This window comes from Rhipicephalus microplus, chromosome 1 (genome assembly GCF_043290135.1).
Source record: "Rhipicephalus microplus isolate Deutch F79 chromosome 1, USDA_Rmic, whole genome shotgun sequence".
Classification (NCBI taxonomy): Eukaryota; Metazoa; Arthropoda; class Arachnida; order Ixodida; family Ixodidae; genus Rhipicephalus; species Rhipicephalus microplus.
The window spans coordinates 166,839,889-166,864,010 of NC_134700.1; the positions used below are offsets into that span (position 1 = coordinate 166,839,889).

Sequence of the window (24,122 nt, forward strand, 5' to 3'; positions counted from 1 at the left end):
TCATTAGGGCTTCAGTTCTAATATTATGACCGATATCTGTTACTTCATAAACAGTTCGATGTCATTTGTCGTTTTAGAGAATACATTGACTAAAGACAACGTCCAGAGGTCTTGCATTAAGGTTTCAGTTCTAATATTATGACCGATATCTGCGACCTAATAAACAGTTCGGTGTCATTTGTCGTTTTAGAGAATACTTTGACTAAAGACAAAGTCCAGAAGTCTTCCATACAGGGTTCAGTTCCAATATTATGACCTATATCTGTGACTTCATAAACAGGTGGGTGTTGTTTGTCGTTCTAGAGAATACTTTGACTAAAGACAACGTTCAGAAGTCTTGCATTAGAGATTCATTTCTAATATTATGACCGATATCTGTGACTTCATAAACAGTTGGATGTCGTTTGTAGTTTTAGAGAATACATTGACTAAAGACAACGTCCAGAGGTCTTGCATTAAGGTTTAAGTTCTAATATTATGACCGATATCTGCGACTTAATAAACTTTTCGGTGTCATTTGTCGTTTTAGAGAATACTTTGACTGAAGACAACGTCAAGAAGTCTTCTATCAAGGATTCAGTTCTAATACTATGACCGATATATGTGACTTCATGAACAGTTGGGTGTCGTTTTAGAGAATACTTTGACTAAAGACAACGTCCAGAAGTCTTCCTACAGGGCTCAGTTCCAATATTATGACCGCTATCTGTGACTTCATGAACAGTCGGGTGTCGTCTGTCGTTTTAGAGAATACTTTGACTAAAGACAACGTCCAGAAATCTTGCATTAAGGTTTCAGTACTAATATTATGGCCGATATCTGTGACTTCATGAACAGTTGGGTGTCGTCTGTCGTTTTAGAGAACACTTTGACTAAAGACAACGCCCAGAAGTCTTCCATACAGGGGTCAGTTGCAATAATATGACCGATCCCTACTGAAACGTTCCGTAAGATGCGGAGACCTCACATACGGAATTATTGGAATATGGAAGACGTATGATGCGGACTCCGCATAAGACGTATGATGCGGGCTCCGCATAAGACGTATGATGCGGTCTCCGCATCTTATGGAAAGACGTATCATGCGGAAATTACTGAAAGGTGTGCATGTTACGTCTGAATCTAGTGCAAAGCAATATAATGTGTAAATTGAATAGACGTCCACATCTTGAGTACATGCAATACTGTGTACAAATCACAATATTTCTTAAATGTGCATGATGAGGGATTGAATCATCGGCATCTTACTAATTGTGATGCCGAAGCAAAATTACCTTTTAAATAAAATACATTACAAAACTACTAAATTAACATGCTAGTGATCATAAATGGTGGTTACATTGCAACACATTATTGCAGTGTTCTATGCAAGACTTAAAGAACTTATAAAGTTATTATTATCAATAGAGAAGCATTATTATACACATCAGCCCTGCTACAATCAATATGTTTTTTTATTTGTCTGTATGCTCCAGCTGTGAATAGTGACATTGCAGTTTGATCGTACACAAATGAGGTGACTGCACCGCAATTTCACGAGCTCCACCTAAGCCACAGGATGGTGGCACAATGTAACAGCAATTTTAGAACGAAATGTTTAAACATAAATAATAATCATAGCACTGTGAAAGTGTGGCGCTGTGTTTATCTCATGAATGCCTTGTGGAGATCGGCGAAATGCTGCTTGAGGCTCCGGCACCACTGTAAATTTCGAAGGTCACTGCGATAGAACTTGTGTCCTTCATAGGCACCTGGAAATGAAAATAATTGGCACAAATAATGTCAGAGACACATGTTAGCACAATAGTTTACATACACAAGAAATATAACACACAGAATGAAACTTAAAATTTAAGGCACACAATCCTTCATGTTATGCATATGTGAATAATAGAAGGAATGAGTGTATAAATTAGTTCTGCCACATCAAAAAAAAAACAGCATGCTTATCACAGTGAAAATAACTATGTTGTCACGATTTTCAATGGCAGAGATAATCGATTATTATGTCCTTATGAAATTATGATTTAAATGCTTCCTGCACAGTAAAACTTTAGGAACTGCAAGTGAAAGCTCTCAGTGTTCATTTAATAGTGTGTGCATGTACATCTGCTGCCTTTATACTATACAGTTTGTGCACAAAATTGGCATCTTGAACAATTTTGAGAGTTAAACCTAAGCAACTTATGAAGGTTAAAATCACCATGAAAGCAAGCAGGACCAGGCAGGTGCCATTAAAAATCTGTGCAAGCCAGATAACTATAACCGAACTGCACACATATAGGGGAGCAAGAGTAACAGTAATTCGGCTGCTGACCCGCATGTCGCAGTATCAAACCCCGGCTCCATTTCCGATGGAGGCAGAAATGCTGTAGGCACAAGTGCTCAGATTTGGGTGGTGTTAAAGAACCCCAAGTGGTCGAAGTTTCCAGTGCCCTCTACTACGGCGTCTCTCATATATTATATAGTGGTTTTCGGACGTGAAACCCCACTTATAAATCAAGAATAACAGAAATAAACTGCCAACAGAAAAGTTGGTTGCATGTGCTATCTGTAAGTGCTTACACCTTACTACATACAGCATGCTCATTCCATTTTCAATACCGATATTGAAAATAACTGCTCTAATTGGAATGTAAAAGGTAAGGTAGAACTGAACGACTCTACAAAAAATGACCCTATTATGACATCGCGTTTTCTTATAACGAAATTGACTAAGACTTTCAAATATCATTATGCAAGGAAAAAATCTTCAAAAGAACAATCAAACTTGAAGTCATAATTATTTATATGTCTCCTATGACTATAACCAAGAAATCGACCTCAACATGGCTAATGTTAGTTTTTAAGGCCTATGTTCACTAGACAATGAACTATACCTATACCACAAAAAGCACAGCGTTCAGGCAAAGCACCACACAAAAAAAGAAAGCAGTCCTTTTTGTTATTACCTACAATGCCTTTCAAATGGTATTTTTACCTCTACTTTCCGCTTTTTATCTAGGTAACTGGTGTGAAACAAGTTAGCTGAAAATGCACTGTGCCTCCAAAACCTGTTGGTTGAATCTGAATTTTAAAAAAATGGTGAAGCTTGCACTAAATTAGGCTCCACAAGCCTTGGAACAGTGAGACTACATGACTCTTAGGACTACTTTAGTTACTTGTGTTTTGTTTCTGGGCCTAAGCATAAAGACAAGGGCTTAACTGAATTGCTGCTAACAAACAAATGCTTTCGAAATTGCCCGAGCATTAAAGGATGCTCAGCCATTTGTTGTTTTTTGCACTGGGCTATTCTACACCAAATATACAACCCATACTGCCTGGCGACCATCACAGATGTATAGTTTAAAAAATGATGGTAATTTACTCTTGTGAAAATAGTTATTTGCAGAAATGTTTTGAAGAGAAAAGAGTAGTGGTCACGTGGGTACCTTCAGAATTTCGCAGAATGTCGTGCGGGTGTTATTTGTGAGAAAAATTTCAAAGTACCGCTTTTTCTTGCCACATCAAATTTGATCTACATATTAAGTAAAAATGCTTCTTAAACTATTTGAAGTCAAGTAACATTAGTGCAATTTTTCTGCTACATAGGCTTTGAAGAATTCCGCCAAACTGTTTATCGTTTGCATTTCTTGTATGGCAATACTGCATTTTGTATATTTGAGCCACAAATACTCACTGCACAGAAGTTATATTTTACGAAAAAAAATATAGGTCCAGATTAGAAAAAATATTAGGTCCAGATTACAAATATCACTAAATAATCGTTTTTGTCCACATTGAGATGCAATTTGAGCTGTGTGTTTGTCTAATTGAAAATTACTTTTATATGTAAGTTGAAAGCAAATAAACAGTTCTTGTTACATGGCAAGTGTTATCATTACAAATTTTGTTTAAATGAGGAAAATGATTTTTGAAGTCTCCTATTGAGGGCCATGGGGAACTTCGGAACGGAAGCTGTCGTACATCAAATGCAGAAAACAGCCATCATAAGAAAACTTCAAAAATTCATTTCTACTTTAAGACAAAGTGTAATCATATAACTTGCCATATAAAGAGAACTGCTTCCTTGCTTTTGATGTGGCGAAAAAATTGCACTAATATTACTGAGCTTCATGCACTACACACAAGCACGTTTACTTAATACCAAGACCAAATTTGGTGTAGAAGAGGCAGTATTTTTGAAACACTTTACTTTTTACAAACAACACCCAGACGACATCCTGGGAAGTCCAGAAGGCACCAACGTGGCCTAATATTTTGTTCTCTGCGATATACTTTAGCATTTTGCTGTTTTCAGAAAAGTACAGTAAACGAGCACAATATATTTTTTTTTTCAAAACACATTTAGGACGGTTGGCAAAATGGCTGGGATGTTTGATGCGTAATTGCCTCACTGCCAGCATTTATTCTTCCGAAGCTCAAGCTATCACCTCTCTGTTACTGCCTCCCTCACATACAATGCCTGCATAGGAAAGAAAAAGAAAGGCAGGTCCGACAAAGTTCACAAGGCAAGATATTTTCATGTTGGATAAATTCATTACCATACACAGCAGCAAAATAACATTCATTTTGAGTAGTCCAAGACACAAGCTATATACCAGCATACTAAGAGCCAAGCACAAACTTTTCAATTGATCATGTGTGGTGATAGACAGGAAGCACTTATTGCAAGACTGATCAGTCTGTAATTAACTAAATGAAGTACAATGCACTGTTCAATCCAACACCACATAGGCATCTTTGCTATAGAAAAGCCATGTGTCATTGATTCATGCACTAGATGGGACAATGCAAATGTAACAAAAAAGGTGAAAAAATAAAACAAGGGAAAAAAAAAGAAGAAAAGGGGGATGCAAAGTAGGAGCAGTGTAGCACTACTTTTACTTTGCATTCCCCTTTTCTTTCTACTTTTTTCTTCTTTTCTATCATTTATCTTTTTTTTGCTTCCCTTACCCCCAACCTCCAACAGGAGAACACTTTGTATCAGCGCAACCTAACTTGAAAAGAAGCAAGGGCTGCACTCTTCTGCGTTATAGGTTTTTTTTTTTTCAGACAAACATTTCCAACAGGCACACACGCCTATACCAATAGATGATGTCATTACTGACCCCATTTAAACTAACACGCCAAGGATGACAAGGTGACTTCTAAAAATTGGTCCTCCTATCGCAACATTGGCCAGCCTGTCTGAAGCACTTTTACTGTTCACCCTGATTACCCCACTAGATGTTTCCATCTGTCGACTCACATCTTCATTTTGGATAACACTAAGACGAGCTTACATTGATGAATACGCACGAAAGTTTAGTGATGTATCATGTATCAGATTAAGCAACTCTGTTAAAAAATTATTGATAGCTTGCTTCCAGGCTTTTTATACTGTAGCCTGAAACTTCGTAATGTCTTCTATGCACATGAACCAGATTGACAACGTAATGCACAACATGCTTAAGAATACTGCGAGGAACAAGATAACGACAAAATGACCAGCCACCCAAAATTTTCGCTGTACATGTTTATAAAATGTTCATGTACCCCAAACGAGGTGCTTATGATAAGCCGAAAAAACCTACAAGTAGGGCCTTGGAGTCTTCTGGAAGTAGACGTGTTGCATTTTTTCTGTAGAGGGCTTTACACCCATAAGTGAGGAACAAAACTCCTGTATAATGAAGAATGTTGGCAGCTATAAGTTATAGAAAAACCTAATGCAGCTAATCTTCCCCGACACATCTGTACATTTAGAGAGGTGACGTAGCTTCTGTCATTCTGGCAGTAACTCCAACAGGACCAGTGCGAAAATTGGCACTACTTGGCTAGACAAATGTCCAAACATGCCTGCCCGACTCCCTCTAGCCATCCTGGCTGAATCTGACACATGATTTCTTAACTGCTGGCTGGACAAAAACAAAACCACTGAAGCACTCACAATACACAGCGTGAAGTTCCTCTGGAGTGGTCAACTTCGTCTTCTGCGATGAAAGAGCAGCACAGTGTACTGATAAGGCACTCCTTGCAATGGTTTTGAATGCCACACAGTGACCTTGCTGTTCCTGTTGAAGAGAGCTTCGGGAGCGTGGAGGGTGCTTGCTCTTTTCTGGGGGCTGCTGCCGCTCCTCGTTTTCTGCTCAAGGTCAACCTGTATAAAGTTGTAGACGAGGCTTTAAGAGTTGTATATAATGATATACAAATTTTCGCTGAACACACATTTCCTCGTGGCACACTGAGGAATTTCTTATAAAACTTAAGGCCTCGCATATGCAAACATTTACAATCGATCCGAAGATGCACTCGACTCTAAAGAAGCAAGTTTGTTATGTAGTGTATATAAAGAAAGGTCATTCAGCACAACCACAACTACAGTTGCACACGAAAACGACACTTTACACGATCCTGTTTATTTACATGGTCCATTTTATTTTATTTACACGGTCCATTTTACACGGTCCTGTTTTACACGATCTGGTCTGCATGAACTCTTGAACCGGGCACCATATAGGTTGAAAGACACACACAGACTTTGAGACAAACCTAGTTTCCCGTGGAGCATCCTCTTGCACTATAACAACACATCTCAATCTAGTTAGTTGGTCAGAACGAGGTGAAAACAGCTCGCACTTGAAAAGCACGGGCAGAAGGAATGACGCCTGCACCCTGTGCTTTCTGTACATTCTCGTTGAGGGTGCAGTTTTCACCTTATCCTTATGCAATTTCGCATTTATAACATTGTTCACTGTATAATCTTTGTGGCGTTAAAGTGTGTGATACCGTTATGTGTATCCCATGTAATTTATAAAAATAGAATACAAGATAGCTTAATTCAAAAATAACAAAGTGCATCCAGCGCCATGTCCTGTAGCCATTCTTTAGGCAAGTGGCAGAATGATTTATTCTTCAAAACATATCTTATTTGTAACCACTACAAGAGCTAACTCGTACACTGGCACATTCTGTTTGCCTCTTCAGATTATAAGGTACCTTTTTTACACCAGAAAATCTTCAAGAAGAATAGAAGTGTTGTAATTGTGAAGAAAGAAAAGTAGAAGGAAAAAAAGATATTGATTGATTTGTGGGGTTTAACGTCCCAAAACCACCATATGATTATGAGAGACGCCGTAGTGGAGGGCTCCGGAAATTTTGACCACCTGGGGTTCTTTAACGTGCACCCAAATCTGAGTACACGGGCCTACAACATTTCCGCCTCCATCGGAAATGCAGCCGCCACAGCCGGATTCGAACCCACGACCTGCGGATTAGCAGCCAAGTACCTTAGCCACTAGACCACCGTGGCGGGGCAGGAAAAAAAAAAAAGATAACCTGCCCTGTACAGGGACCGAGCCTGCGAACTTCGAATAACATGTCCGATGCTCTATCAACTGAGCTACCATGGCGGCTATCCCTCTTCCATTTTGTACGGTATATATGTGCATTTATACATGGAAGAGTCAGTCAGCGCTGCCTGTTACCATTATGGCGAGTGTGGGACACCTTTTTTTTGCCTACTGGCAATTACATTACGATTGCAATTACGTTACGATTACTTCCAATATCCCTATACTTCTTTGGCAGCACTATGCATCTGTCCGTTTTCAGAAAATCTGCTAGTCACAGGAGGAGGCAATAGTTCGCCCTCCCACCTAAATGCATGTACTTGAATACATGCATAACTGATCAAAAAAAAAAAAACAAGTCACACACCGCTAAGATTACTGAGATTCACTGTTTCAGATTCATGAGTAAAGGAAAGAACTATAAATTTAAGGGTTTGTTGTCTTTGTTGAACACATTATAATGAGAACTAGCAGACAATGATGCCAAACAAACTATAGGTGATGTTATCAAAAATAACTTTAACAAAATTGTGAAAAGAAAAGTGAACGAAAACGTAACTTGGCGGCAAGTTACTAATGGGTCGACATTTTTTGACAATTGAATTGACATTACTTTTTATAACATCCCTATATTTTCCTGAGTAATGTTGTCGGGTAATTCTCATTATTAGAGTGGTGAGTAGGCTGACAAAGCAAGTATATGGCATTGATACTTCTTTTGAACACCTAAAAGTTTGAGGAACTTAAAAGAGTGGAAGCTACTTTGAGTAGACCCGAATATTTAGTTGGAGCGAGAAAAAAAAACGTACACACAATTTTACCAGGCTTTTTAACCTATTTTGAGACATAAAAGTGTATGCTGCCAGTAACGTTAAGTACCATTACTTTTGTCAAACTATGCACTGTAGCAGGTGTAGTTAGAGTGGTGATCGTGAAGGATTAATCAAGCACGCCATCAACTGCGTTCACATCAATGGTTGCGTATTTTAAAAATAAACCTGCTGTATAGTAAAAAAAATTTTAGAGCATTGATGATTTTATCCAGGTCAAGTTAAACCGACTGGGTAAGCAAACCATTTGCATAAAATCAAAAGGCATAAAGTGATTCATGTATTATAACTATGTGAACAATTTCAGCAATGCAGGGCAAAGTGACAACAGTTCTATTAAAAACCCCTCTCATTATATTATGCATGAAAAGCACCACACCAGAATATTTTATAGTGCATGTAATATCGAGACTACTAGACTGTCTATTGACCTTTTAGAAGAAGGGTATCTCCTTCACATTCAAGGGGCAACCACTTAGTCTTTTCCTGAGCTTTTCTGTGAATATTTCCTGAATTTCAGATATCATTAGGATTGATTTACAGTAAACAGATTTTGCTTACGCATTGAAACCTAGTTCTGTATGTAACTGCAATTATGGGTGCCAAACCATCTCCAATTAATTTTTAACATTTCACTTATTTTTTAACTGCAGCAGCACAACTAGCTATGGGTGCCCAAAAAGTAGCAAGAAACAATACCTTTACCTCTTTGAGCCTTTTGGAAGTGTTTAGCTTCTCAGTGCTCACCTTACAACATTTTTTTTTAAATACGTGTTTGTATGCCCACTGCTCTTGCTCCTTGTACAGTGAGGAGGAGCACATGGCAAGAAGAGACAAGAAAGAAGCATAGCGAAAAAAAGCGAAATAAGCGACGACCTCTTTTGTATCGTACAATGTGTGTAACATTACTATTGCGACCACATATAGACAAATTATCACGGCTATGTATCCATTGTAGAGTCATACACAGCTGCAACACCACGACTAAATTTCAACCTTGTGTTGGTTTAGGATCCCTTTATAGTGGCAAGCTAATGATATCTGCATTTGTTTGGCACATACTAAGATGCAGTGAAATGTGATATGGTAATCTCATTTAGAATGCACGTTATGTGGCTTCATTGTATATGTGGCCACAAGTAACTCTGATTGCAAAGCAATATGGCAGAGCCTAAACAGACGTCACCGACCACTCCAATCTGAAGTTGCCTTTGCTACTTGCCCATTATCATCCCAGCAAAAATGAATAATTGAATCTGCTACAGATAAGTGCTAGCTTATGCTAAGGACCAAGTATGAAGGGTGTTTTGTCATTATTGAGATCAGTTATTTGTTCAAGAACACTTGCTTTCAAACACAAATACATTGCTGTCGAAGCATCAAGACTCAAATATAAAGCAAAAAGAAGTGTCTCTTTAAAAATTACAGGCCACAAGGCAAGATAAATATTTGATATACTTGGGATGTAAGGCACACACAAGAGGTGCTGCCATATTATACTTTTCCTTGTGTTGAAACCTGCTTGCTTTACTCACCCAACACATCTGTAAAGATGCCGTGAAAACACCAAGGAGCTGATGCAGCAAGGTTGAACACATGTCCAGGGATTCCACCATTCCTAAGCAGCCCTACAGCCTCCACAGTCCTGCAACCATTCGTAAGATAAATATAGTTCTACCCAAAGTTCTTGGTTTACAGACACACATGCAAGACGCATAACCACTCTATAGGAAGTTTGCATGATAATGCGCTGGGTAGCAAAACAGATGCCAATATCAAGTATCCCGGCCTGGGGCTTCTTTCTTTCCGTTCTTAATTAATCAATCCATGGTTATTAAATGTTCCCCCAATGTGAAGTGTGCTGGCAGTCCGGTGAAGAATTGCAATGTATTTAGAACACAGTCCAATTCATGGCAAGTAAGCATGCAATAGCGTTTTGTCAGCTCTTCGAGAAAAGAGCATGAAGTTTAGCTAAAACCCATGTTTTTTATAAACACCATTCAATTTGACATAAAAGTTGTGAGCATTATGTAAAGGAACACGGATTCATGTTTAATCAATGATTTCTTATAATGTACTGATATGAATGCAACTAACTGAATATGAAACGATCAATTTTGCTCGAGAATTTAAAGTTATGAACACTATCGCACTTGCCTGCTGCATCTTGTCCAAAACAGCGGCAAGATAGGCTAGTTTGTGTAGGTGAGTAGTAATGAGCAGTGCAAAGTAACAACAAGAAACACCAGTAACAACAGTATGGGGCAAGCACAGACTGCCAACTGTATAATTAATTACACAAAAGTTCGCCTGAATATCAGTCAGACAACTTGTGCAAATGAAGGTCCAGTTGGGCATGAACAAGTTACGAAATCAACAATGCCTGCTTTCACTAACAGGACCCTCATTCACATAAAGTATGCAGCGATAGGCCCCTACCGAGGTACGTCACAGCATGATGTCACTGGCACATGTAAAAGGTGTGGCTGGAAAAACACTCCCGCTGGTGGCTCAGCCCGGTACAGTCGTGCGGTGTTTGGGGCAAGTTTTAATTTTTCAAAGCTTACACTTCACGTTACAATGTCGACATTAGCTGTAGTATGTGTCAGCAAACATCCAGCTGTGTGGTAAACTGTGTGGTAAAATATTTGCCACGCTGTCTGTTTATCTTGAAGAAGTGAACACACGTGGTGGCCTGTGCGAGCAACAGCGGCATAGTCTTCAAAAATGTGCACTGTTGATTGCGGCATGTAGTGTGCATTGAAAGGTATTGAGAATATCGGTTCAACTGAGAATACTGAGTGTGGTGTGTGCAGTGTCAATAACAATGTGTCTTGTTTACGAAGACTAGCACTCATGGCAGGGACCGGTCGATGAAAAAACTTGATTCAACATTTTAGTCAAGGTAAATATGCACTTGACGTGACCATCTGCAAGTGGGTACATCTCGGTGCTTGCGCTGTGTGCAGAAAAAAACTGCAAGGTCACCGGGCTGGAAGATACCATTTGCTGAAGCTGCATGCATGAATCGCCCCGACGAGTACGCAAGCTCAATAAAGGTATAACTCGTTTTATTGAAGGCCTCATATTTCTTCATGTAATAAGCAGAGATTCTTGTTTCACATATACTCAGTACCTTTACCGCTCGATATTCATGAAGTGACAATGCAAACAACAAGTTTGTGTGTTAGGTCCTAAGGGAGCAATGTAAATATGCAAATAAGTTGTAGGTGTCAGATGCAGCGATGTAACTGCACAAAAGATTACGTATATATTAGGCTACAGGCTTAGAATCGCATACATCTCGGTGGTCTATCAGGAACATCACAAACAACTTCCTTGCCAACCAGCCCTTGCACAGAGGGAGGGAATGGCTGGCACAGTGCTCGAAGTGACGTCACACTATTTGCAAACATAGAGAGGTTTCTTACTTAGGCAACATTTTGCACAATATATTTTTTAGATGCAAGACTGTACTCATCCACATTGATCATACTGATGTCTTTTGTTGTTACTTTGTGCTGTGAGTTACTAGGCATTTAGTCACCATGATCTTTAAAAGCTAATTTCAGTGTTCTCTCTCATATTGCTGACAACTTTGTTGTTGCATAAATTGGGCAAAAAAGCAACACAGAAAGGCTGTCACAATAAATACACCAACATGGGTATTCTCCTGCAAACAAAAGTCGGCACTGGTCCTGTCATTACCCGTCTTCCTTCTCTCTTTGCCTTGTTTGTGCTGAAACAGCCAAACACCTGATGAGTTAGATGAGAAATATTAACGCATCAAAACTATAAGTGCTTGCATCAGCAACTACACAACAGCGTGATAACCGCACCCCTGCCACACAGCAGCGAAACATATCTTGAACATGCTGGCAGTGTATTATTTCATAAAAAGCAACTCTGACAGATTACAAAATCTCACATTGTGCATGCAAGTTTTCTTCAAAGTCAGGCGTACAATGTAGGTGCTGGCCGGTACATTATTAGTTACAAGCAAAGGCGTCTTTCAGGTACACATGCAGATTGCACGAACACCTCTCTCTCTCTCTCTCTCTCTACACTAGGCACACACATTATATCTTTCAACAAGCACACGCCACTGTTTAGGGGCATAATAACGCTCTACCGTGAACGTATGCTAATCAACCCACTTAGGCGGTTGGCTAGGTGAATCGAGCCAAGTTACAAATTGTATCGCCCGCGAACGTAAACAAAATGCTGCTTTGCATGAAATGGCACTGCAGGCTTCGTTTAACCAACAACGTAGCAAGCGCCGTGTGCGTCTTCCTCACTACATTGCACATATGAAAAAATCGATCACAATACACATGCACGTTGCCGCAGTTGTCTCGAATTAGCTCCAGTAAGGCCGCGCCGATGCGCCATGGCTCTGCTGGCGTTAGCGTTGTCAAAGCGAATCGGCAACCGCACTCGCAAAGGCGCGTAAGGTTGCCGTTTCGCGACGCCTGGTTCGAGTGCAGCAACACACACTTGCATTGAGTGGCATACTTGGTCTACATAAAAAAGTGTCCCCCTTACCTTTAGTTTCTTTCACACTGTCCTGAGGGAAGCGACCACAGGCGTCAGCCGTCACCTCGGAGTCCTTCGAGCGCCCGCCCAACCCACCGATTCCTTGGACGACTCGCACTTGATCCGCACTCGAACAACCGCGGGAATAGGGCGCAATCTTAGCACATCACACGAACGAGGAACGGCGCTTCCTTGCGTAAATTTAACATTTCGTGCTCTCGTGTGTAGCATCGCGAACACATGAGACACGCACCGAAACGGCATGCTCACAGAAACAAAGAAGACAAACATTATGTGGCTTTAGCTGTGAATGGATTTGACTTGGATAGCTGTGTGAGAAAAATAAAAAAAAAACATCTGTCGCTGCTATAAACTGAAAAAAAAAGTGTATGTTATCTGGCAAAATAACTTTAAAAGTGATGAACGGTTATTCAAAAAACAAGTTACAACTTATGAATATTTTCGCAGGTCTTTGTTTTGTTTTTTTTCTAGCAGACGACAGCCTCGTACTGCTTCTACGACAGACGTAGTGCGGTTTCACGTTCGGTGCGTGTCGCCGACGCAAAGCTCTACAGTAGTGATATCAGAGTTATCAATTCTCAATGAATCATAGGATGGCTACAAAGCAGTAACATTTTGACATAGTGCAGTACGCAATCGTTCAAGGTATGACATTTCTTTGCTCTGAAGCAAATCGAAGCAAGCCGGCCGGCGCAATCAGCTGATGTCGCCGCTACGCGAGGCATGGTCGTGCGCAATAGCGTCGCGCCCCGCGCTCGATTTGTCATCAAGCGATAGAGCTACTAAGTGGAATACAGCTAGATGCAGGGATTAATGGCGTATCACTCTAATTCCCTGTGGTGGCCGACTCAATCGCAAGAGAGCCCCGCGAAACAACCTTCAACTGCTCAAGCTTGTGTGTGGGTGTAAAAATACTTGTTTTCATCCGCGGCGGTGCAGCAATCTATAGTTGAAAGACATGCGAAAAGCATGTGACGTATATACAATCCCAAAACATATGCACACAACAATAGATACGATCGCATATCGTACATAAATATACCAACACATAGCGTGTAAAAAGCAAATTTATATACATAACTTAAACCCCAAACTTACGTTCAGCGCGAATAGCTCAGCAAGCTAACGCACTCAGTTCACGTACGCGAGCACAACTAAGTGGCGCAGGTTCGAGTCCCGCCAAGTTAAATTTTTTTTTGTTTTTTTTTCAACGTTTTTTTGTACTGCTATCTTTTCTAATGCCTTAGGTTCTAAAACAAAATAAAAGCAATATTGCGTTCAAGTACGTATGTGGGACTGTGTTTTTTGCGCAACAGTTATTATGATTTTTATTTTCATTATTAATTTTTTTATTTATTTCATAATATATCAAAATTAAGGACTAAGGGGAACAATGGGTCTGATTGATTGTGAAGGGACTCGAGAAGTGAGAAAACTCAAACCAAAAAATTTATTTCAGAAAAAAACTGAGCATCTCACAGCCGGACCAGTTTCTTCAAGGGTAGGCCCTAAGTATGCGCGAGACTTGCTATATGACTCATCTCAAGCTGTGGCAGTTGAAGGAAGGCAATATCACCGAGAAGCAGTTCCAAAAAGATATTTTGGTTGATGTTTATTGATTCCTCCAAAATAAGGGCTGCACAATTGTGATCGAGCCAAACCAAGAATTGCGGGCACGAAGTCATCAGACAGAAAATGAATAATGTTGATTGTTTGAAAAATTGCCCTTAATAAAAGGAAGAGTTATGGAGTGCTACGTAGCTTAACTCGCAGTAGGAATTTTATGTATACATATAGATAGTTTAAAATAGACAATGTTGCACACACAGACATTGGTTAAATTTCTTTGCAGCACAGTTGAAGCATCTAGAGAAGCTCATGCGTCCTCACTTTATTGCACTTTACATAGCTTGTATGCGTCCATGCAGCCATGATATGATATATATTAAAGCATTTGTTTAACCTATAATCTTCTTATTCATTAAAGCTGGCCCATAAGTTGTGTCTTATGTAGCACTACAATTGAAGCGTAATCTGCATGGTGGTCTGAAACAATGCTTTTGACAATTTCAAAACGACCCAGCTCTATACACGACCATCCGTGCATCAGTGATAAGCACCATTATGTGTTTGTACATATCAGTTGTGCTCTCATACTTAATTATTTTTCTGACCACTTCCTCTGCCCCTACCTCGTTTCTGTCGTGAAGCTGTGGCAAGTTGTGTATAGCTGTATTTATATTGTAGGAGCATATACTATCAATAAAAATTATTTTTAGGCTACATGCAATTAGTTTTCATAGATTTTCATTTCTTTTGTCGGTGCTCAGGAGAGCTAAGCTCATGGCCGATATTTTAAAATGACATTTCTCTTTGCCAATGTTAATGAGAACAGTTTCATTAATATTGACAAGTTCATTCACATTAAATTTAGTTCTCATTACTATTGTTTCTACCAAAAAACGAGCCCTTGAAGTTATGCTTTTTTTGCTTGATTTGTTTTCGTGTGACAGCATGCAAGTAAAATGACAGTTATTGTCATTCCTTGTGAATCACACATTTTCCGTGTGACAGACTTTAGCACCTGGTCATCTGCAGAAGTGTTATTCATTCTGGAAAAGGGCGAACAGTGGTGACTGACAACACAGACTAGGCTGCGTTATTCTTTTGTACTATATATGTCACTGTGCATTCATTTATAACTTTATAGAGCTCGGATTTCCTGCTTAAGATGTGACAACAACTTTAGAGTTTCAACATTTTTGCAACAATCCACGTGCCTTTCATACACTATTGCACATTTTCGTAAGCACCTTACAAAATCTGTATATTTCCGTAAGACCTTACATTCTGCATTTTCCTTATGAAAGCTTCTGTACACTCCATACACTTTCCTTATCCTTCCACGATGAACTCTCCGTATGCTCCATAAGTTTCCTTATCTTTCCTTATCCTTCCATATACTCCATAAAAAGCTTTCCATATGTGCCATACATTTTCCTTATCCTTCCGTATACTCCATAAAAAGCATTCCGTATACGCCATACATTTTCCTTATCCTTCCTTATACTCCATAAGAAGCTTTCCGTAAATGCCATACAACTTCCGTATATTTCCATAAAACTCCATATTTTTTCCGTATGTAGCATAAGGAAATGTTACGGAGTCCATATATTTTCCGTAAGATTTCATACGGAACGTTTCAGTAGGGATATCTGTCACCTCATGAAGTGTCAGGCACAGTTAGTTGCATTAGAGCACATTTCGACTATGGAAAATGTCCGAAGGCATTCTACGCAGTATTTGGTTCCTATCTTATGGCCAATATCAGTTGTATCAATAAGAACCATGTGTGCTTTGTTGCATTAGAAGATATTTCGAACACGCACATCAGCCGAAAGCCTGCTACTCTGGCCTCAATTGTAGTCTTATGACTGACTTAAATCTGTCAGATCATGAAGTTGCAGGCATGATTATTAAGTTGACTGATATAAAATATGTTGGTAAATATACTGAAGGTACCAGCATATGCAAGATATTGTTAGTAACTTTGGTAGTGCAGGTATAGAAACCCGGTGGTTTGTAAACCTGATCAGGAGGGCAGCCACGCCTCATTCACCGCAGAGAGGGGGGGGGGAGCTCAATGTCAATTCCATATATTAACATAATAGGGAGGGGGTGCTAAGTCAGTCCTAGGGAGGGGCACTGGGACAAACTTTTGCCCCCCCCCTCTTAAGGAGAACCCTGCACACGCCTATGATAGACGTACAGTATGCTAGACGCGAATGTTCATTCGCGGGAGCGGCGCACGCACCGATGTTGATTTCTGGTGCATACCACTGTAGTTACTTTGGGCACTGAATTGTCAATTACTTCTAAAATAGTCTAAACTGTGGTGGTTGAAGCACTATCAAGTTGTTAACGTGTTCTCATATCCTCTAAAAAATACATTCCCGCTCCAGTTGAGAACGTGCCGTTCTGTGCTGAACTTGGACAGTTCTAAGCCAAAAGATCAAGCAACATTGTGCATCGGCCTTGGACGCGTGGGCGTCAACACGGTCGACGCGTGCCAGTAGTTGCGCGCCCTTTTCCTCCACAGGCGCGACTAGACGCTTTTGACGCGTAGGCGCGTGCATACGCGTGCCACTGGTTGGCACTTTAGGTGCTCTACCAGGCGTATGATGTGTTCGTACCAAAACGGTAACCGGGAGCTAATTAACTCGATAAATATGTTTTCATACGCACGACTTCGGGTAAATGTTTTTTGGCGCTTAGAACTACAATCAGTGTCGAGAAACTTCGTAGTTCACGTCGCTTAAGCGTCGGGTCGTGCTGTATGGGCCAAAGTACCGTGTTAGCAGTTTTTCAGACAGTCCACGTCGACTTATCGGAATCCACACCCAGACCTTGTCGCCTGGTGTGTAGCTAATGAACTTGTGTCGGGGGTCGTAATGTTGTGCATCTTGATGCTGTTGATGACAGATGTGCACACGCGCGAGTTGTCTGGCTTCCTCGGTGCGCTGAGTGAATTCTTCGGTGTCTACATGGATGTCGTCACACTCATGCGGCATCATGGCGTCCAACGCTGTCGTGACTTCGTGACCATAGGTCAGACTGTATGGTGTCATTCCAGTGGTTTTTTGTCGAGTGGTATTATAGACAAAGGCCACGTATACGGCAATATCGGATCCCAGTTTTTATGTTCCGTGTCAACGTACAGGGTCCTATTAAGGCGCTTCGTCAGTCCGTTTGTCTGCGGATGGTATGCAGTTGTTCTCCGGTGAGCTGTACCCCTGAGTCTGAGAACCGACTCCAAAAGCTCTGCGGTGAAGGCAAGTCCTCTGTCTGTGATCACTGCTGTAGGAGCGCCATGCCGAAGGACGATGCTTTCTATGAAGAACTGAGCGGCTTCTGCTGCTGTGCCGCGCTGCATAGCTTTAGTCTCCGCATAACGGGAGAGGTAATCGGTGGCCACAATAATCCGTCTGTTCCCTGTTGTGGAAGTTAAAAAGGGACCCAGGAAATCTATTCCGATATGGGTGAACGGCTTTTCTGCTGCTTCGACTGGATGTAAAAGACCGGCTTGCTTGCTGGGAGGCGCTTTGCGTCTTTGGCAGTTGGTGCAAGTTCGCTCATGATGATTAACAGCAGCAGGTAACTTTGGCCAGTGATACTTGCATCGTAGTCGGCACAATGTTCGTGAGTAGTCTAGATGACCAGAAGTTGCTTTATCATGGCACGCTTCCACAATTTCTTTTCGAAGAGAGGCATGAACGACAAGCAAGTGTGGGTTAGCGAGAAGTTTTTTTTATAGAGGCCATCGTTTCGCAGGGAAAAAGATGGCAGTCCTCTAGCAAATAAGCGCGGCACGTCTTTACGTCGTCCTTCTAAATATTCGATGAGTGGTAACAGCTCAGGGTCACTGCGCTGCTCTCGTGCAATAGTGGCCGTGTTGAGAACTCCTAAGAATGCCGCGTCGATGTTTTCGTCATCAGGAGCGACAGTTTCCATTGGCGACCGTGAGAGACAGTCGGCGTCGGTGTGCCTCTTCCCAGATTTATAGATGATGGTCATGTCAAACTCTTGAAGTCTTAGGCTCCAGCGCGCCAAATGGTCAGATGGATCTTTAAGGTTGGTGAGCCAGCTCAAAGAGTGATGATCGCTAATAACCTTGAAGGAGCGGCTGTGCAAATATGGACGAAATTTAATGACCGCCCACACCACGGTGAGACACTCCTTCTCGGTAGTCGAGTAGTTCTCCTCTGTGCGAGAGAGAGTTCTGCCGGCGTGGGCTATTACTCTTTCACAGCCGTCTTAAGGCACTGCGCCATGTCGCCTGAAGGCAGACAGAAATTAGCTGCCTTTTTTTCTCTTCCTTACAACCACTACCAGCCGTCTTGCCACTGCACCAGAACGGCACCTAGACCTACATTGCTGGCGTCAGTGTGAAGTACTGTATAGGGGCGTCCTGGTCGAAGTGCGCAAGGACTGGAGGTGTTTGCAGGCGTTGTCGTAGTTGATTTGAATGTCATTTGCTCCTGTTCCTGTATATATGCACGCACATTACGCACACTACGAAAGTACGGACATGATATTGTCACGTGGTCATGACGTCGATGAAGGGAGCAGACTGTAGGTCGAAGATGAAATTGTTTATTTGGCTGAACCTGTAGCCGGTGAACGGAAAGTCAGATTATAGCGATACACATTGGCACTGAAGCGGCGAACAGCGCTGGCCGTTGATCAGCTCACAAGTGGTAAAGCGCGTCGGCATTTATGTATGCGCCGTCGAATATTCCAGCGTTATCACTAACAGCCATATACTTTCCGAAATAACCTGCTGATTGATATGTGGGGTTTAATGTCCCAAAACCAACATGTGATTATGAAAGACGCCGTAGTGGAGGGCTCCGGAAATATCGACCACCTGGGACTCTTCAACGTGCACGCACTCAAATCTGAGCACACGGGCCTACAGCATTTTCGCCTCCATCGAAAACGCAGCCGCCGCAGCTGGGATTTACAGAATAATCTGCAATGTCCGCGTAGTCCGTGTATTCTTAATAAAATACTGCAGTCCTCAAAGCTTCTACAACAGCGCGGATTTGCGCTGAGAATTACTAGCAGTGTAACGGGCGATAACAAAACTTGAAGGAATGTGACAATATATACACGCACGAATATACATACACGCACGCTACGCATGCACTTTTATGGGCGTGTATACACACATATTCGAAATAAAAGAACGGTTCGAAGTGGGGTGTGGGGGAGAAGTACAGCAGCTTAATGTGAGAGAAAGTAGTAGTGCGCCTTGCACAGAAAACAAGAATATGCGAAAAATAGTCACACACGTAACGCAACAAATTATCTAAAGTCCTTGCTTATATAACCGAAGATATATTCCGTGCTTAGAGAAGCCTGAATACTGATGGGATAAGAATGCGCACACGCTAAATAATCGTGTACTAATCGATAAGAATTAAGCCGTCGTGAGCGAATTGATTAGAACAAACTACCGCAGTGCCCGTCGCCTTGTTTTCATTGCGCTTCTTATTTGCGTCGTTCTCCGTCACGCGTCGTCTGCATCCTTCGGGAAATGATGGAGCGATACGTTGCCATCTTTCCACCGCGATGTCACGCATTGCGGCACACTTACATGGTATTTGGATATCGCTTTCCTTTTTTGGGGGGGAGGGGAGGGGGAGGGGGCTTGCGTATGTGGCGTGATGAAAATAAAGGAACTAAATGCGGCCGCGTGTCAACGCGTGCAACGTGGTAACACATGCCCTTTCAAAGTTGACTCTGTTCATAGCCTCTGAGATCCCCCATCTTGAAGGCCATGTTCTGTTAATGCCATTTCCAGGCGCGGCCACCAGGTGGTGAGTGCTTAGTTGGAGTCCTATCTAATCCCGTGGCGGCACCGATTAAAGAGCCACATCCCGCCACTATTTTTGCGTCTCTGTGCGCTTTCAGACGTCCTGTCAGGCAAATATCCGTTGTTAGCTCCTCAGGTCTTTGTCAACGAGAGCGCGCACAGCGAGTCTAATAGACACCCTTTCAGCGTCACTCATGGTTGAGCGAAAACTCCGTGGATTTTGTTTCGAAGTAATTATAGAAAAAGTTAACGTACCTGCTCTAGACTTGTCAGCGTGCTTTCCAAGCCTGCTGCGCATGTGTCGTAGGCTGCTTTCTTTTTCTCGTACTCCATTGTCACGTCCTGCGCAAAATATGTGAACCGAGGACGCGTAGCGTTAAAATGAAGTATACGCAGGTGGTGCTGCGATGGGCCATCATAGTTAACTATGCTTTCACTTCATAGAGTTTTCATTTTCCTTTGTTTCGATGTGACCTCCGCACAAGGGTATGTCACGGGTGACATGTTCACAGATGGACAGTGTAGGCAACTGCTGATACAGCTGTAAAGATCCAACTACGTCAAGGCTTGTACGATTTCCAAGCATATGATCCCGAAGTCCAGAATGGACATATCATTTGTTTCGTGTGAGGCGCATCATGTGTATTTTCGATGCTGAAATCCCGAATTTGTGCAGTTTATCTGTGTAAAGTGCGTCCTACTGTCTAATGCTTCACGGTTAGTACTGTTCAAACTTCGCACACTTTACATGTAACATAAAGGCACACTGACACGCTGCCAGTATAAAAGTTTTCAACCGAGAGGAGGAGCGCCTCCTCTTGGGACTATAAACACGAAGGATGACGCTCGCTGACGTCGCGACCTCCGCAGTCCATTTCTGGGAGGTCACACATAATCGCCACCGCTGGCAGGGGAATCACGTCTGCCCGCAGAAAGCCTTCGTTGTGAATGTGTGTGGGCAGTGCCTCCAGAGGACGCGCTGGTTTGGGCTAAAGGAAATCTACCTGGTAGGTTTTTCTAAGTGGCCTGAGGTCCTTTATGGCCGGCGCCAGGCGACCCTTCCTTTCGGCAATTCGCTTGTTGAGGCTGGTCACCATGGTGGACATGTCTTCCAGCGTCGCCATCTTTGTCTCGTCGAGCGCGGCCTTGTTGCCGGACAAGCTTTCCAGGGTTCCCTGTAACCGGTGGTAGCCGCGAACACCGTGCTTTTCTTCGAGCGCCTCCTGCGAAAACACGCCCGCTGCGGTTAGCGGGGCCACTCTATGGGTCACATAAAAAACAGCGCCAATAACAAGGGACAAGAGAAAGAAGGAGACAGACAGCGGCAGACAGTGCCACTGTCTGTCTCCGTATTTCTCTTGTCCCTCGTTATTGCCGCTGTTTTTTATGTGAATGATGTCGTGCGAACTCGCCCAAACAACCATGTTAACTCTATGGGGTTACAAAGAAGTTGCTGACATGTACACTACCTGTTCAATAGGCAGCTGACGAATCCACCCAATGAACGACGAATGCGCAAGTTTCTTCGGGGGTCATAACACGGAATTGTTTCATGCGGCACAGAACTGTCTTTGAGTAGCATAGAGTAGCAGTTTCACCCGAGTCAACGCTTGCTAAAGCTAAATAATAGTAGTGTTGAGATTTTTCTCTTTGCATCTTTTCGTAGTCGTATCTTGTCAGCGTGTGTGGTGGAGTATACGGGTAAAGCAGATAATATGTAAAAGAAAGCTGCCAGAGAAGTTTATAATAGCAGTGACGTTTCATATATACACATACATACTTTGTTTCCTTGTGTTCGTGGCAGTTGCCGGTTTGCTCTCAATTTCCCTCTTTTCTTTATGTCCTTGTGTATTCGCGTATAAAAATCAAATAAATAAGCATAAATAATCAAAAACTGCAGTTCCGTGTACGAATACACCAATGAGCGAAACTCCTTAAAAAATATTGGTCACATATCTGCATGTTTCACTGCGAATGTCGCCGAAGGATGGTAGTCTTGCGTCCGGAGACAGTGAACAAAAAGTTTATTTGATGTTCTGCGTGAGAAAATGGGTTAATTGTATTCTGAAGGCACTGCGTTAGAGTGCCTCGATTCGTGCAGCGAAGGCGAACGAGCGCATCGAGGCTCGTTAGACACGAGCGCTATCTGGCAGTTATCTTCGAAAACAAAGAAAGGCGTACGTGCGCGCCCGTCTCGGAGGCGATAAGGTGTACAACACAAAGTGACGGGCAGGTGCCACCACCTTAGCAAAGCGTTGGAAACACGTGCCTTTTTGAGCATAGCGTTGCATTGTCAGCGCAGCGAGATAAACGCTACGGTTCTTAGAATTACTCATGTATGCCTTTTCTGGTATAAAGACACAGATACAAAATACTGACGTGTTGTTATAGTGCCTTAGATATGCGCAATAATTGCTTTTAATTTACAATCACACAAGTATGAGCGCTGAAGCTTGAGCAATATTGGTGGTCGCTGCGGATGGGGTTGGCCGTTTGAAATGTTGTTGGGGGCTGTTAGGGGCATTGTTACGACGGACAAACAGACAAACGTACAGACAGGCAGACCAAAATTTTTGCGTCGAAGTACCCCAACAAATTTCTACCGTCTTTAATGGGATGCAGACGAGAATGCGCCTGATCTCACTGCTGGCTTTCATGAAAGTGGTAGAGTGGGGAGCGGATGGGGAGAGCGTCTGCTGCGCTCGATGGCGGGAACGACTGAGCGAGTGAGTGTGCGGCGCGCGTGGCGCAGCGTGGCGCAGCAAACAACAGGAGCGCGCTCCTGTGTTTTACTCGGCGCGCTTGCCCGTCGCACAGAGCTTTGATGGCGACAACGAAGTGTGGGCCTAAGGAGCTTCGCTTCCAATAAATATCCTCCCCGTAGCTTTATTGTAGGGCCAAACGACACTGGTGTAAAACTGCATGCACGCACATACATACATACACACACGCGCGCACACGGGAAAGTGGAATTTCGACTCGAAGACGCAAACTTTGTCTAGTGTCTAGAAATGTTTGCACGAACTCGATCGATCAAATAGCTAAACATTCTGTCGCATTTTTCCCGCTGCGAAGGAATTCGGCGAAGAACAGCCATTGTCACGTTCAGGATAAAAACCAAGCCACGCACAAAACTGCCGTGGTTATTAGAAGCTGGAAAAAAAATTGCTCTGAACGGAGACTCAAGTACCTGCGAGTCTTGCCGGTTCAGTGGCATGAAAAAAGAAATCTTAGTTTTGTTTAACAGATCGAAACTGTCGAAACATGTGCTCAATTGCGCTCGTTGTGAGAAGTTCTACAAAGCCGTGTGATTGGGAGAACCAAGAAATTTCGAACCTTTCTAGTTCGGTGGCATGGAACAAAACTCAAGGTTTGGTGTCCCGTCAGGAAGAATTTTGACGCCCAAGAAACTGTCATCACAGTTCATTATACAACACAATCGTCTATACGGCTTGACGATGTGCTCTCTCTCTCCCCCCCTCTCCCCCCTCCCTCTCCCATCTCTCTCTCTCTCTCTCTCTCTCTATATATATATATATATATATATATGACTGTCACTCCTACTTCTAAATTCACATATAAACCCAAAAAAGTGGATGTATGAAGGCCGCTGTGGTAGCTCAGTGGTTAGAGCATCGAACGCGTTATTAGAAGGTCGTAGGTTCGATTCCTGCTCACAGCTGGTTATTTTTTCATCCACTTTTCTTTCTTCTTTCTTCTTATTTTCATTCCATTGGTTCTAATAACTTTCCCTGTACATTCCTTGGCATTACTGTCTGTTAGATTTCATTAATATTGTGTTAAAGCACGGAAAACGAGCCCTTAGGTATACACTTCTTTCCCTTATTTCATTGAACGAGGGTCTCGTACTGGCAGACTTGGTGTCGTTAGGTTGTATACGAGGGACTATTATTCAGCTGCCCGCTCATAATAAAAGTTCACGTGCTACGTGACGCCAAACATGCGCATAAAAGGGTGTTTTCACACTCGTCGCGTGGCTTATAGATGGCGCTGACTGCCACTCCT

General features: G+C 42.3%; 1 protein-coding gene and 1 long non-coding RNA gene across 2 annotated transcripts in view; both read right to left on the minus strand.

Annotated features, from left to right (window-relative positions):
- Window positions 1–24,122, minus strand: part of LOC142802427 (intraflagellar transport protein 81 homolog) — a 44,661-nt gene that overhangs the window by 8,165 nt on the left and 12,374 nt on the right. The window contains exons 11-12 of the mRNA XM_075887592.1: window positions 21,101–21,319; window positions 20,352–20,438 (exon numbers count right to left, since the gene is read on the minus strand). Of these exons, the coding sequence (XP_075743707.1) occupies window positions 20,352–20,438; window positions 21,101–21,319 (306 nt within the window). The remainder of the gene's footprint in view (window positions 1–20,351; window positions 20,439–21,100; window positions 21,320–24,122) is intronic.
- On the minus strand, window positions 1,437–13,007 carry LOC142802416 (uncharacterized). The gene is made up of 3 exons (XR_012893945.1): window positions 9,697–13,007; window positions 5,930–6,139; window positions 1,437–1,751 (listed from the first exon to the last, which is right to left on the minus strand). It is a non-coding gene; the product is annotated as an uncharacterized LOC142802416 (long non-coding RNA).